The sequence below is a fragment of the Numenius arquata genome, chromosome 3 (assembly GCF_964106895.1).
Source record: "Numenius arquata chromosome 3, bNumArq3.hap1.1, whole genome shotgun sequence".
Classification (NCBI taxonomy): domain Eukaryota; kingdom Metazoa; phylum Chordata; class Aves; order Charadriiformes; family Scolopacidae; genus Numenius; species Numenius arquata.
The window spans coordinates 26,229,917-26,244,112 of NC_133578.1; the positions used below are offsets into that span (position 1 = coordinate 26,229,917).

At 39.0% G+C, this 14,196-nt stretch overlaps 1 protein-coding gene across 1 annotated transcript in view; it reads right to left on the reverse strand.

Moving 5' to 3' along the window:
- Positions 1-14,196, reverse strand: part of TTN (titin) — a 249,978-nt gene that overhangs the window by 48,632 nt on the left and 187,150 nt on the right. The window contains exons 250-271 of the mRNA XM_074144859.1: positions 13,654-13,953; positions 13,252-13,554; positions 12,825-13,133; positions 12,455-12,736; positions 11,934-12,233; positions 11,493-11,786; positions 8,436-11,402; positions 8,017-8,337; positions 7,618-7,902; positions 7,113-7,412; positions 6,492-6,794; positions 4,885-5,160; positions 4,471-4,770; positions 4,074-4,376; positions 3,535-3,834; positions 3,124-3,411; positions 2,735-3,031; positions 2,342-2,644; positions 1,943-2,248; positions 838-1,125; positions 440-730; positions 58-345 (exon numbers count right to left, since the gene is read on the reverse strand). Of these exons, the coding sequence (XP_074000960.1) occupies positions 58-345; positions 440-730; positions 838-1,125; positions 1,943-2,248; positions 2,342-2,644; positions 2,735-3,031; positions 3,124-3,411; positions 3,535-3,834; positions 4,074-4,376; positions 4,471-4,770; positions 4,885-5,160; positions 6,492-6,794; positions 7,113-7,412; positions 7,618-7,902; positions 8,017-8,337; positions 8,436-11,402; positions 11,493-11,786; positions 11,934-12,233; positions 12,455-12,736; positions 12,825-13,133; positions 13,252-13,554; positions 13,654-13,953 (9,204 nt within the window). The remainder of the gene's footprint in view (positions 1-57; positions 346-439; positions 731-837; positions 1,126-1,942; positions 2,249-2,341; positions 2,645-2,734; positions 3,032-3,123; positions 3,412-3,534; positions 3,835-4,073; positions 4,377-4,470; positions 4,771-4,884; positions 5,161-6,491; positions 6,795-7,112; positions 7,413-7,617; positions 7,903-8,016; positions 8,338-8,435; positions 11,403-11,492; positions 11,787-11,933; positions 12,234-12,454; positions 12,737-12,824; positions 13,134-13,251; positions 13,555-13,653; positions 13,954-14,196) is intronic.

Below are 14,196 nucleotides of genomic sequence, written 5' to 3' on the forward strand. Positions count from 1 at the left end.
ATAAATGTAATTTGGGTAAGTGAAACATGGAATTAATGATCTTAAATTGCTTCTTACCAACATCATCTCTTGCCACAATTGTGAGCTCTCTTGGAGTTCCATATCCAGCATCATTTTGGGCTCTCACTCTGAAAGTGTATTCTTGTCCTTCTTTTAGGTCTCTCATCTGAAAATGGAGGTTCTTGGCCCGCATGACTTCTTGCCATTTATCTTCATCAATCAGGACCTCAACAACATATGCAAAAATACGGCTTCCACCGTCGCTGACTGGTTTTTTCCATACTAAATTGCAGGATGATTTTGTTACCGCTGAAGCTTTTAGATCCACAACTGGCCCAGGTGTTTCTAGAAGGAACAAAAGCATAGTAAGTGTCCATTCAAGCCAAAAATAATAATTATTTGAATACCAAAATAGGTGAAATGGATTATTTTTTCTTACCAGAAGCTTTAACAGCATCACGAGTTTCACAGGGGTCACCAATACCATATTCATTTTCCGCAAAAACCCTGAAGAAGTAAGATTTGCCTTCTTCTAAGTTAGTTATCCTGCAGCTTGTCTTTGGACATTCTGTTGTTACTGTAGACCATGACTTTCTTTCTGCATCACGTTTTTCAATAACATAATTTGTGATTGGACTGCCACCATCTATTAGTGGAGGTTCCCATGTAATGAAGGCAGAATCCTTGGATGCTTCCTTTACAATCAGGTTAATTGGAGGGCCTGGAGTATCTAGATAAACACAACAACCCCTCATTTGATTTAGTAACCAAAATACAAAAAATTATCAGTTAAAAACTTAACAAATATGTTATAATGGGGAAACCCCTGACACTTACCAAGTACTTTTACAACAATTGTATATGCTTTTTTGCCACAGCTGTTCTCCAGACTGAGGACGTATTTTCCAGCATCATATTTGTTTACATTTTCACAACGCAGGAAGGTATCAAAATCTGTGGACTTTATGTCTAATCCTTGTCTATCTCTTAGGTTGGCACCCACTTTAGACCATGAAATCTTCGGAGGTGGACGTCCTCTTACTGGCACATAAAGTCTCATTGTGACTCCAGCACGCAACACAAGGACTTTCCTTAGTTCTGCATCAAGTTCTCCTTCAGGAGGAACTGTGTGTTTAACAAAAAATATGCAATTAAAACATAATCTTTAAAACTATCACTAAAGTTACTGTGAGAAAAAGTTCCTCTTAACTGGCATTTCACTAGATGAACCAATTTATTCTCATGCCTGTGATGACGTTAGTGAGTTAGTGTCCTGACTCCCATTTCAAGATCACTTGCAAACTTAATATATTTTTGCATGATTTCACTTCCTTTTTTTTTTCTGCCTTTTCCACCATTTACCTTACTTATCATATGAGGGAGTCTCCTAGTTCCTGTAGAACTCAAAGGAGTTTCAAAGCCTCCTGGACTGTATCGCTTATCTTGAACCAAGACAGTTATGTGAAGCAATGCACATATATACCTATATATGTACACATAGCAAAACGCATACAGAAGCCAGCATGGCTCTTAAGGAATAAGTGTCATACAATTAAATAATTTGTCACACAGACGCTTAGAACAGTAATCTTGGCTTCAAGTTATTTAGAAGACATGAAGAAGACCAAAAATTTTAAGAATAGAAGAAAGATCTGAAAAGTCTAATTTTAGGATTAGAGGAAGAAAAAATTACTGAAGACCCAAAAACAGGAAGTAGAAGAGTATCTAGCATACAAATGAAAAAAGCAGATACCAGTCAGATTCTACTCAGTTCCTAACTGCCATATTCTCTTCCAAATTAGCCACTTTTAGCCTACATTTTTTGAGAAATGACACATTCCAAATTATTCTGCTTCTGTGATCTGTGACAAACCCTATCTTGGAACCCATCCCATCAATTAAAGCAAAAGTCAACAAGGTAATTTGTTTTAAGTGAACATACTTAAAATGTCTTTGGCAGTATGTTTATCAGGAACATCACTTGGATCACTGTATCCAATCTTATTAACAGCATAAACACGGAACTGGTACTCTGTATCTTCTATTAGCCCTGTTACCACAAATTGTGTAGCCTGTAAGTTCTTGGGTAGATTGCATCTGACCCAGTTGTCTGTGTCTGCTCTTTTTGCTTCCACAAGATAACCAATAATAGGGCTTCCTCCATCATATGCTGGTTTACTCCATGACAGGCTTATTGAATTACGTGTAGTATCAACCACTTTCGGGAAAGCAGGTGGGCCAGGAGGATCTGAGAATTAAAATAACATAACGTTATCATACCAAATGCTGTAAAAAAGTATTTGGAAATAACCATGGAAAAGATCTTAGACTTATAGCTTACATTGAGGATCACGAGCATATACTGCTTTAGATGGTGCGCTAGGCTTGCCAGGTCCGGCCTTATTCAATGCTATCACCCGGAACTCATATTCTGTTCCTTCTTGGAGTCCAGTGGCCTTAACAGTTCTCTCAATGACAGGCTTTCTGGTTACCTTCGTCCAGTTAAGAGCCTTAGTTTCACGCTTCTCAAGTATATAACCCGTTATTGGGGATCCACCATCACTAGCTGGTGGCTTCCAGCTAACAGTCATGAAGTCTTTCGTTACATTGCTAATTATCGGTGGATCACAAGGTCCGGGTACATCTGTGAAGATTTATTTGAAAGTTATGCTCACATTCATAAGTGTACACAAAAACCCCGGTGACTAATGAAGCTATCCCACAATGCACTTACCATATGGATTCTTAGCAACTGCTGGTTCAGTCAAGATAGGGTCTCCGACACCATATTTGTTTTCAGCACATATGCGGAACTGATACTCATGTCCTTCTATTAGTTTCTCCACTGTACAGCTTGTAATGGGTACATTGGCACTGACTTGGGCCCAGTTTGGTCTGCTTGTTTCACGCTTGTCTACAATGTAGTTAGTAATTTCTGAACCTCCATCTTCTAGAGGAGGCTCCCAAGAAAGCATTGCATGATCTGCATACATATGTTTGATTTTAACGGAGGCTGGTGGACCAGGCTTATCTAGAAGAATTAACATAAAATTGTTATAGGTCTGTTTCTTGCTATATCATTTAACTATAAATGTATTAATTAACAGACAGTCTTTAGCTCACCAAGTACTTTAAGCCTAATGGTTGCTGACTTTGATCCACTTGCATTTTCAGCAGTAATAGTATAGTCTCCCGTTTGCTTCCTGTTAACACTGAACAACTCAACTGTAGCAAGATTTCTCTTAGTGGTGATCTTAACACCTTCAGATGGTTTTAAAACTTCTCCTTCTTTCTTCCAAGTGATTGTTGGCATTGGCTTGCCATATACATTTGCCTCCAGACGCACATTACTTCCAGCTTTTACTGTAAGCTGTGACTGCATAGACAGATCCAACTCTATTCTGGGGGGAACTGAAAGGAAAGAGCCCAAGAGTTAATCAATCTAGTAAGAGACAAACATCTAATTCTTCACGAGTGTTAGTTCATTATGCACAGATACTTATTAGAGTTCTCAAATGCTTTTACATTTCTTACCATTTTCTGGGTGAATGGTCACTGGATCAGAAGGTTCTGAAGGTCGGCTAATGTTAACTGCTGTCTTGGCAATTGCTCTAAACTGATACTGAGCATTCTCTTCCAAATCAGTAGCAGTGTACTCTTCTAGGGGTATTTGATGTGGAGTTGTATTGCACCGAACCCACTTATCACCAGGTAATTTGCAAGCTTCAACAAAGTAGCCAATAAGTTTGCTACCACCATCGTGCTTTGGTCTTGTCCATACCAGTGATACAGTACTCTTAGTGACATCAATAACTTCAGGTTTTCCAGGGGGATCTAAGGCAAATAAGATCATGTAATAGTCTATTTTGCCAAAGAAGCTAACATTAAAAAATGGCTTTAATAGTGCTAGATCCTATTTACAGCACACCCACACAGTGCACTCACAGTCCAGTTGCGGTAAACATGAAAATATAAACATATGGGCAAACTGAAGATCAGAAAGAGTTGCAGATATATTGAAAATGACTATAAAAACAGTAGTCTGATGCAAATTAATGGTGTGTTTGGCTTACCTACTGGTGCTCTTGCTGTGACAAACTCAGTTGGTTTACTAGGTTTACTGGCTCCAGCTCTGTTCAATGCATAAATTCTGAAAGTATACTCAAGACCTTCTATGAGCCCTACACAAGGGTATTCTGTGGAGCGCACAGCTGTGTCATTAGCTTTCACCCACAGTAAACTGTTCCTTTCTTTGCGCTCAATGAGATAACCAGTGATTGGACTGCCTCCATCACTATCTGGTCTATCCCAGGCAACAAAAATGCAGTCCTTATTGACCTTGGTGATACGTGCATTCTTTGGTTCACTAGGAACATCTAGAAAGAAATACAAAGATGGATATCGATCAATCACATGCTTTCTTACTAGGAGGACTAAAAAGAGAAATGCAGCTATCAAAAACTGACATACCAAATGGGAACCTTGCAATCATCTTGCCAGAAGTAAGTGGCTCAGAAATCCCGAAACGATTTTCAGCACGAACGCGGAACATATACTCTTCTCCAGGAATCAGTTTTCCAATTCTGCAGCTTGTCTTTGTGACAGAAGCTAAAGCTGTTACCCAGTCGCCTCTGCTTACATCACACTTCTCAACTACATAGTTTGTAATGTTACTGCCACCATCTTCGAGAGGTATATGCCATGCAAGAGTGCAAGCATCAGCATCTATTTCAGAAATATCAAATGGAGGCTGTGGTGGACCCGGTTTATCTGCACAAAAACACGTATTAAGAAAAAAGGGATGAAAGAAATTGGTAACCAGTGGAATACACTAAAACTAGTTTTGTATAAAGCTGGATTTAAAAATAATCACATGGAACATACCCATGACTATCACTCTGATTTTCTGACTGTCAGTACCAGAGCTATTTTCTGCAGTAAGAGTGTAAAAATCAGAATCTTTTCTAGTTACATCCTTAATGATAAGAACAGAAGACTTTTCCGCTTTATGCACTGCAAGGCGACTGGATGTAAGTACATCTTCATCTCCTTTCAACCATTTACAGACTGGCTGAGGCTTCCCATATACATGAGCTTCTATTCTCAGTTTCTTTCCAGCTTTAATGTGAACGTGATCAGGCATCAGGATCTTGGGTGGGACTGAAAAAAAATCACACACAGACATATAAATTCAATTTCTGTGACATATTAATTTACCTTTTCATATGTTTTCATTTGAAAGTTCTCTGCTTCTCTCTCAAGTGGAATCACCAGTAGGAATGACTTGACAATTTTTAATTTAGATTCCACATATGGACAACTAGAGATTCTGCAGTGGGCAACATCTATTCCAGTCTTATTTTTACATGCTTGTACAGTTTTTAAGAGAATATTTTTGAGTTTGGATTGCCTTCTCACATGTTTATGTAGAGACTCGTCCACTACTACTGCTTGACACATAATTCCTCTTTATATCTTGTCATTGCTCACTTATTGCTGACTTCTACAAGACATACATGAAGGAGGAGAAAGGAAAGACTGATGTTACCACTGAACTAAACCCATTTCCACAGTCAATTTTTTTAAACCGTTGAATTATTCAAGTACAGCCCCTTATCCTACTTCTTTTGCACAAAATCTTTCTGATTTCTTCCAAAAGAAACCTGGTGGAATGTTCGGTGTACTTTTCTTCCTGCCATTGGCTAGTTTTCATTCTCTTTTGCTCCTATGACTCTTTCTTCCTCTTTCCATGTCACAAATCACAGAATCACAGAATGATATGGGGTTGGAAGGGACCTCTGGAGATCATCTAGTCCAACCCCCCTGCTAGAGCAGGTCCACCTAGAGCAGGTTGCACAGGAACGTGTCCTGGCGGGTTTTCAATGTCTCCAGAGAGGGAGACTCCACCACCTCTCTGGGCAGCCTGTTCCAGTGCTCTGGCACCCTCAAAGTAAAAGTTCCTCCTCGTGTTTAGGTGGAACTTTTTATGTTCAAGTTTGTACCTGTTACCTCTTGTCCTGTTACCCCTAGGTCTTCCTGTACCTCAGGGACCCTAACACTTTAATGAGGCCAACCTGTCCTCCCTACCTTTTGCTTTACATTCTCAACCAACTCTACAATATAAACAACTTGCTTTATCTTAAAACAGCTCCCACTTTTGGCACTTTTGGCATTTGTCTCTCAAACTACCACTCTGACTCCTTTTCTCTTTCCTTTTAAGTTCATTGAAGGTATTTATTATTTCTCCTTAGTTCCTATCTTCTGGTTCCAACTGAAACCATACCTGCAAAATTCTTTAATAATTCTGAATTAGTGGTCAACTCTCATCTTTTCTGACCCATTAAAATATTCAATACAGTTAATCATAATCCTCCACTTGACTTCATAAAGCATGTGTCTTTCTGGGACTCACTCAAAGAACTAGAATTCTTGCTCATTTCATTATTAAAGCAGAATATTGCAACATAGGCAGTATTTAAATTGTTACTTACTGAGTTGTTCTTTAATTTCAAATACTCCTTCAGCTTCTCTTGGCAAACTTACTCCTACAGCATTTCTAGCTGCCACTCTAAACTTGTACTTCTTTCCCTCTTTCAGACCAGCTACAACAATGGAGAGATCTTTAACAACCGAATATTCTGTCCAGCGGTCTGCTGGTTGGTCATCTTCTTTGTAGCTAACAATATACCCATCAACTTTAGAGCCTCCATCACGCAATGGTGGCAGCCAGCCTAAAGTAGCACTATTCTTTGTAATTTCAGTAACTTCAAGTTTTCTTGGTGGATCAGGTTCACCTTTCAGGGGAAAAAAAAGAAACACAGTAAACATTGAATTTCCAAAATTTTCTGACTGTTGAATACTTGTTGAATTATTGGATGCTACCCACGCTAACTCAACAAGGGCAATATGGGAAAGAGCAAAATTCTTAACAATTGCAAAGGTATTATATTCAGATTTTTTATTATTTGAAAGAAACTGACACAGAAATATTTATGATTATCATCGGTAGTTAGTAGGATTGTTCAATTTGGAAATACCAAATTTCAAAAAATGCAAAATCTTATTAAAATTAGAGAAAAAAACCCATAAAATATGCATAAAGGTATACTTACTTAGGGGATCTGTTGCTAGAACTGGTTTTGGTATATCACTTGGAACACCTGATCCATACTCATTTACTGCTGTTACTCTGAAGAAATATTCATTTCCAGGTACAAGGTTAGCTATTTGGAAACTGGTTTTCTTTAGTTCTGCAGTCACTGTTCCCCAGGTCTTCCTGTCAGCTTCACGTTTCTGCAGGATGTAATGAGTCACGGGGCTACCACCATCATTCTCTGGAGGTGCCCATGAAAGATGGCATGACATCTTGGTGACATCTGAAACCTTGAAGTCCGACACAGGTCCAGGAGTATCTATAAAGAGATTTCAATTTATGCTAGTCTTTTCTTCTTTAATAAATTAAAATTAAAGGGGGCTAACATCTTCCTATACAAGGAGAATTAGTCTTAGCTGATACAGTTGTGCTCAAAAACGGCAGAACTGGGGTCATAAAAATTCCTGCAATGAACATTCAATATAGTTAAAAAATTGTCACAAGGTATTTCTCTCATTACTTACCGAGGACTCTGACGTTCACAAATACAGCCTTTTCTCCAGCTGTGTTAACAAGTGTCAATGAGTATTTGCCCGAGTCATCACGTGTTGAATCGGGGATGACACAGAAGGCCATAGTGTCAACCAGATCAACTTGTCCTTTTCTGATAACATTGTCAATACCCATTCTCCTCCAGGTGACTTTTGGTGCTGGGCGACCCCTAACAATGGCAAAAAGTCTAATAGGGCATCCTGCTCTGACTATGACTAACTTTCTCATACTTGCATCCAACTCAATCTCGGGAGGTTCTGAAAGAAAAAATTAAAGAAAGAAAATGCAAAGTTTAGCATGTGAAATAAAATAAAACCAGAGCAAATAACAATTGTGTGTAAATACTCATAAAAAGGATGAAAAAAACTCACCAAGTATTTCTTTGGGAGACACAGCTTCTTTCAGTTCAGCTGGTCGGCCAAGGCCAACCTGGTTTTGGGCAGAAACTCTGAACTCATATAATTGGTTCTCATCCAGGCTGGTGGCTGTAAATTCTGTATGAATAACTTGGGCAGCAACATTGCATCGTTTCCATCCTGCTTCAGGATCAGCACCCTCAACTTTTGGTCTAATTTCCACAACATATCCAATAATTGGAGCACCACCATCATAAACTGGTTTTCCCCAGCCAAGGGTGATGGAACTCTTTGTGCTATCAACCACTCTCAAGTTTGTGGGAGGACCAGGTGGTTCTGAAGGACAATAAAAAATACAGATAAGAACACAGTTGTGCAATTTAGCAATCTGTTAACATTAAAATAAAATACAGTAGAATACAGTGGTACGATACCTATTGGGTCTTTTGCTACTACAGGTCTTGATGGCAAGCTTGGTTCTCCAAGTCCAACCTCATTTTCGGCACTGACGCGGAACTGATATTCATGACCAGGGATGAGATTAGTAACCTTCTTGCGTCTCTCTGGGATTGCAGTCTTAGTAACAGGAACCCATCTTAGGGACCGTTTCTCTTTCTTCTCTAAAATGTATCCTGTAATTGATTTGCCACCATCATATTCTGGCGGATTCCAAACTACAGTCATCTCTTCTTTGCTAACTCTTGTGACATCTGGAGGGTCAGGGCGTCCAGGCCTATCATATTTTGTTTTTGCAATAATTGGGTGTGTTTCTGTTGGTGGACCAGTGCCCATTTTATTCTCTGCACGAACTCTGAATATATATTCATTACCTTCAATGAGGCGTGTCACATTTGCATAGTTTGTTAGGACAGAGGAAGAGTATGTAGACCAAACCATACGCTTGCTTTCACATTTTTCCAGGATGTAGTTCTGTATTTCACAACCACCATCATCTTCTGGGGGGTCCCAAGTAACAGTACATCTATCACTTGAAATATCAGTGACTTTCAGGTTTCTTACAGGACCTGGTTTATCCAAGACAATAACACTAGCATATGCTACAAAACTGCCAGCTGTGTTAGTTGCAGTAATCACATATTTCCCACCATCACTACGCCTTGACTTTGTGAGAACAAATTTAGATGTGTCAGAAGTTGTTTCAATACTGACTCTTGGAGATCTGGTTAAATCTGTGGCATCTTTGTCTTTCATCCATACAACTTCAGGCTGTGGTTTTCCTCTGACTCCAGCTTCAATTCTAATTGGGTCACCTGCTTTCACAGTTAGCACTCCACTTAACTTCAAGTCTAACACTGGTTTCTGCAGATCTTCCTTCACAACAACTTCAGCTGTTCTTACCCAGTCACTTTCACCTGCCTCATTCTTCGTTTGAACTCGGAATTGGTAAATCTTATTTTCAACACATTTATCTACCATGTAGTGTGTTTCCTTAATGCTGCCTTTGTGAACCCTTTCCCATTCATCTGAATCTTTCAGTTTTCTCTCAACATGGTAACTTAAATTGGGACTTCCACCATCATAATCTGGCCTTCTCCATTTCAGATATACAAATGTCTTTCCTTTCTCTGCAATGTGAAGATTTTCTGGCTCTCCAGGCTTGTCAATAGGATTGATGGCAAGGATGGGAGTCTTGGTCTCAATGCAAGGACCTGGACCTATTTTATTTTCTGCACAAACTCTGAAGAAGTATTCACGGTTCTCTATAAGATTTGCCTTTACTAATCGTTTAGTGACATCAGAGGAGACAATTGACCATCCCCTCTGGTTTGGTTGACGGCACTCTACTATGTAGTTTGTAATTTCAGAGCCACCATTATCCACTGGACTCTCCCAAGCAATCATACACGAATCTTTTGTGACATAGCTTATTTTCAGGTTCTGACATGGTCCAGGTCTGTCAAGTACATTAACAACAGCAAAAGCTTGAGCATGTCCACAGCTGTTCTTAGCTGCTATTATGTATTTGCCATGATCAGATCTTTTGGCTTCTTTCACTTGCAGTTCAACACTAGGTAGATCATGGATTATTTCAACACGCTTTTCTTGGACTAGTACTTTGCCATCTTTAGACCATGTTATGTCAGGATCTGGCCTGCCTCTTACTTTACCAGTAATACGGATTGTTTGGCCTACTCGGACAGTAATTAAGTCTCGACAGGTCACATCTAAGCTTACTTCTGGAGGAGAAAGAATATCCTTGGCCAGGACAGTTTCCGCCAGTTCTCTTGGTTCTCCCTCTCCCACAATGTTAACAGCTTTTATTCGGAATTTATATTCATTTCCTTCTATTAACCCAGGTACTCTGTAGGCACACTGTCTAATGAGTTCATCCTTATTAATCCTATTCCACTCCTTAGTTCCAGTTTTCTGACATTCCACAATGTATCCCAGAATGGGGCTGCCACCATCTTTGAGGGGCTTTGTCCACACAAGATCAGCTGTTTCTCTGGTTTTGTCTTTTAATTTTGGATTTATAGGTGGTCCAGGAGGAGTGATAGGACGTGACGCTTTTATTGGATCAGAGCTTGGAGACGGTTTGCTTAAGCCCACCATGTTTTCTGCAAAAACTCTGAATTCATATGTGTTGCCTTCAAAAAGACCAGTGACTCTGTATTTCATATCAAGTATTGGTGTCTTATTAACACGCACCCATTTACCAGATGCTTCCCGACGTTCAAGTATATAACCAGTTATTGGAGTTCCACCATCAGATTTTGGTAGGGTCCAAGACACTGTTGCAGCACCTTCTGTAATATCATAAACAGTTGGTTTACCAGGTGGGGATGGTGGATCAAACATATGTTTAGCAACTGTTGGTTCTGAATCAAGGGGTGCACCAATGCCTATCTTATTTTCTGCCCGAACACGGAAAATATATTCACAGCCTTTCTGCAGTCGTGGAATCTTAATTTTTGTGTGACTTGTTCCAGAGCTAACCACTCCCCAAGTTTCTTTCTTTGTTTGACGCTTCTCAACAATATAATTTATTATAGGGCTCCCACCATCATCTTTAGGAGGGCGCCAAGAAATAACCATATGTTCTGGTGTTACTTCAAGAATATTAATAGGACCGGTTGGTGGTCCAGGAACATCCAAAACAGTAAGATGTAGAGCAACGGTTTTGCTGCCAGCTGCATTAGATACTGTGAGTAGATATTCTCCTGTATCTTTTCTTATACAGTCTTTGATGGTAAGTACAGTTGAATAATCATCAGTCTCAATCTTGTGTCTGCCATCGCTTTTAATTTCAATGCCATCAGTAACCCATTTTGCAGTGGGAATGGGCACACCTCTCATAATGGCAGGAAGTCTCACTGTGGTGCCAGCTTTAACAACAAGACCTTCGATTAACTTCACATCTAGTTCCACAGATGGAGGTACTGAAATTAGGGAAAAATAGAAGTTACCTTCTCAGGGGAAATGCTCAAAGAGAGAAAGAATCAGTGAAACAATATGAAAACTAAAATTACCTAGTTTTTCTTGACACTCTATTGGTATAGTTGTATCTGGAAGACTAAGACCAACAATATTCTGAGCTTTCACACGGAATTTGTATATTTTTCCTTTTTGTAGGCCTGTAACAACACAGTCTAGCATAGGGACTGTCTGGAACTTTGTCCACTCATCTGCACCATCTTCTTGATATTCCACCAAATATCCAGTTATCTCAGCACCACCATCACGATCTGGTCGATTCCAAACAAGGGAAACTTCAGTCTTGTCAACATCTACATGATGCAGATTTTTTGGTGGCCCCGGAGGATCTTTTAAAATACAAAACCAAAATGGTTACTAGGACAGCCAATCTATGGTAGCAGTGTACCGTGTTAACATTAGTAGCAACAAGATAATCTCAAAAATAACTGAGAACAATATGAAGAAAACAAATCATATAACTGAAAAACACTTACGCAGTGGATCTATAGCCTTAATAGGCTTGGATGTTTCCACATATGGACCTCTACCAAACTGATTCTCAGCTGCAACTCGGAAGAGATACTGAGTGCCTTCCATCAGATATTTAGCCATGTGACTGCGTTTCTTGGAGGATGAGGAGACGGCTACCCACTGTGCAGAAGCTACATCTTTCCTTTCCACCACATAGTTGGTAATGACAGAGCCACCATCATCTTCTGGTTCCATCCAAGTGAGATAGCAAGAATCACTTCTAACTTCACTGACTTGCAGATTTCTGGGTGGACCAGGCTTATCTAGTATTGAAAAAATGTGATCTGTTATTTATTTTATAACCAAAGCATTTTTTATAAAAATTAGTAAATTTCAAGAGAAATTAATATATTTAATGTATTTTTAGTCCTTTTTCTACTGTGTGTTTCTTGTAACTCTGTTGATATTTTCCAGACATTCCTTTATTTCTCCATCTCTAATTATAGAATAAAAATATGCCGTATAAAAGGAACATAAAGATTACCTAAGACGACAACTTTTACTGAAACAGTCTTTGAACCGGCTGGATTTTCAACTGTCAGGGAGTAAGTTCCACCATCTTCATGGACAGTGTTACGAATTTCAAGCTTACTGCCAACTCCTGTAACTTCAATATCAGCTTTGGGTGAGACCTCACGATCTTCTTTCTTCCAAGATACTTTTGGGAATGGAACACCTTTAATAACAGCACTAAGTCTCAGGGTATCTCCAGCTTTTACATGCTGTTCTCGGGCCATATTAGCATCAAGTATCAGCTCAGGAGGCTCTGGAATCAAAATGATATGTTTTGTAGAAAATGAGGGAAAAAAAAAATCTCTTTTTAGGTAAGACTTATCTGATTTTGTTAAACTCACCAAGTCTGTCCTTTACTTCTACTGGATCAGGAACATAGGCTGGTTCTGATTCACCTGCTGCATTGACTGCCTTGACCCTGAACTTATAGGTCAAACCCTCAGTAAGGCCAGTGACTTTGTATTTTGTTTCAGGACAAGAATCTGCTGTAAGATTGGCCTTTTTCCATTCTTCATCTCCAACTTTCTGATACTCAACAAGGTAGCCAATTATCTTGCCATTACCATCATGGCGTGGTGGTTGCCAAGATAAATCAACTGAATTTTTAGTTTTATCTACTGCTTCTGGATTAACAGGTGGACTTGGTTTTGCTGTTAAAAAAAGCAAAAAAGGAAAGAAATGGGTAAAAAGGAAACAATTAAAATGTTTTGCTAACTGAAATGAAGACTGCATTAAAAATTCAATGAGAAATTAAATTTAATACTTTACCAATTGGATCTCTAGCGAAAATTGGCTTTGATGGTGGACTAGGATCACCAACACCAATTTCATTTTCTGCTGAAACACGGAATTCATATTGACAGCCTTCAAGGAGGTCCGGTACTTTGAATTGAGTGCTGGGGAAAATCGGGTCTTTGGTAACTCTGACCCATCTTGTAGCCATTGTTTCCTTCTTTTCTACAATATAGTTTGTTATTGGCTTGCCTCCATCATATGGTTTGTTCCAAACCACTACAGCAGAATCTTTGGTAACATCCTTAATGATTGGTTGCTCAGGTGCATCAGGAACACCTGGGAGAAAAAAAAAAAAAAAAAAAAAAGGAGTTTATGAGCACTACAAACAGAGTAAAGATTAAAGTACCAAAGTAAAATAGCAAATTAATAACATACGGAAACGGTCCTTGGCTTTCATCTCATCAGAGATCAAAGGATCACTTATGCCATAAAGGTTTTCAGCATAAATTCGAATTTGATATTCTCTTCCTTCAAGCAGCTTCGGAATTTTGCATGTTGTCTTAACCGTGGCAGATGTAACTGGCATCCACAAGTCTCTGTGTGCATCCTTTTTCTCAATAATGTAATTTGTAATTTCACTGCCTCCATCATCTAATGGAGGTTTCCAGGAAACTACCATATGATCTTTATGAACTTCATCAAATATAACTGGGCCTACTGGAGGTGATGGGCGATCTGTTTAAGAAAAAATAAAGCATATCCATGCTTTTATATGAACTTCACATAATGACATAGATTAAACAGTATCAATATAGTAAATATATTATGAAATTAGAAACTTGGCATCACAGTTTTAATAAGGAATCAAGACCTCAAGACTACTCCTCTTTAATACATGTTTGGCTCACTGGACTTAATTCCTTAATGCTTATAAGGTATTTGGTATATATCACCTTATACGGTGACTGACATTTTCTA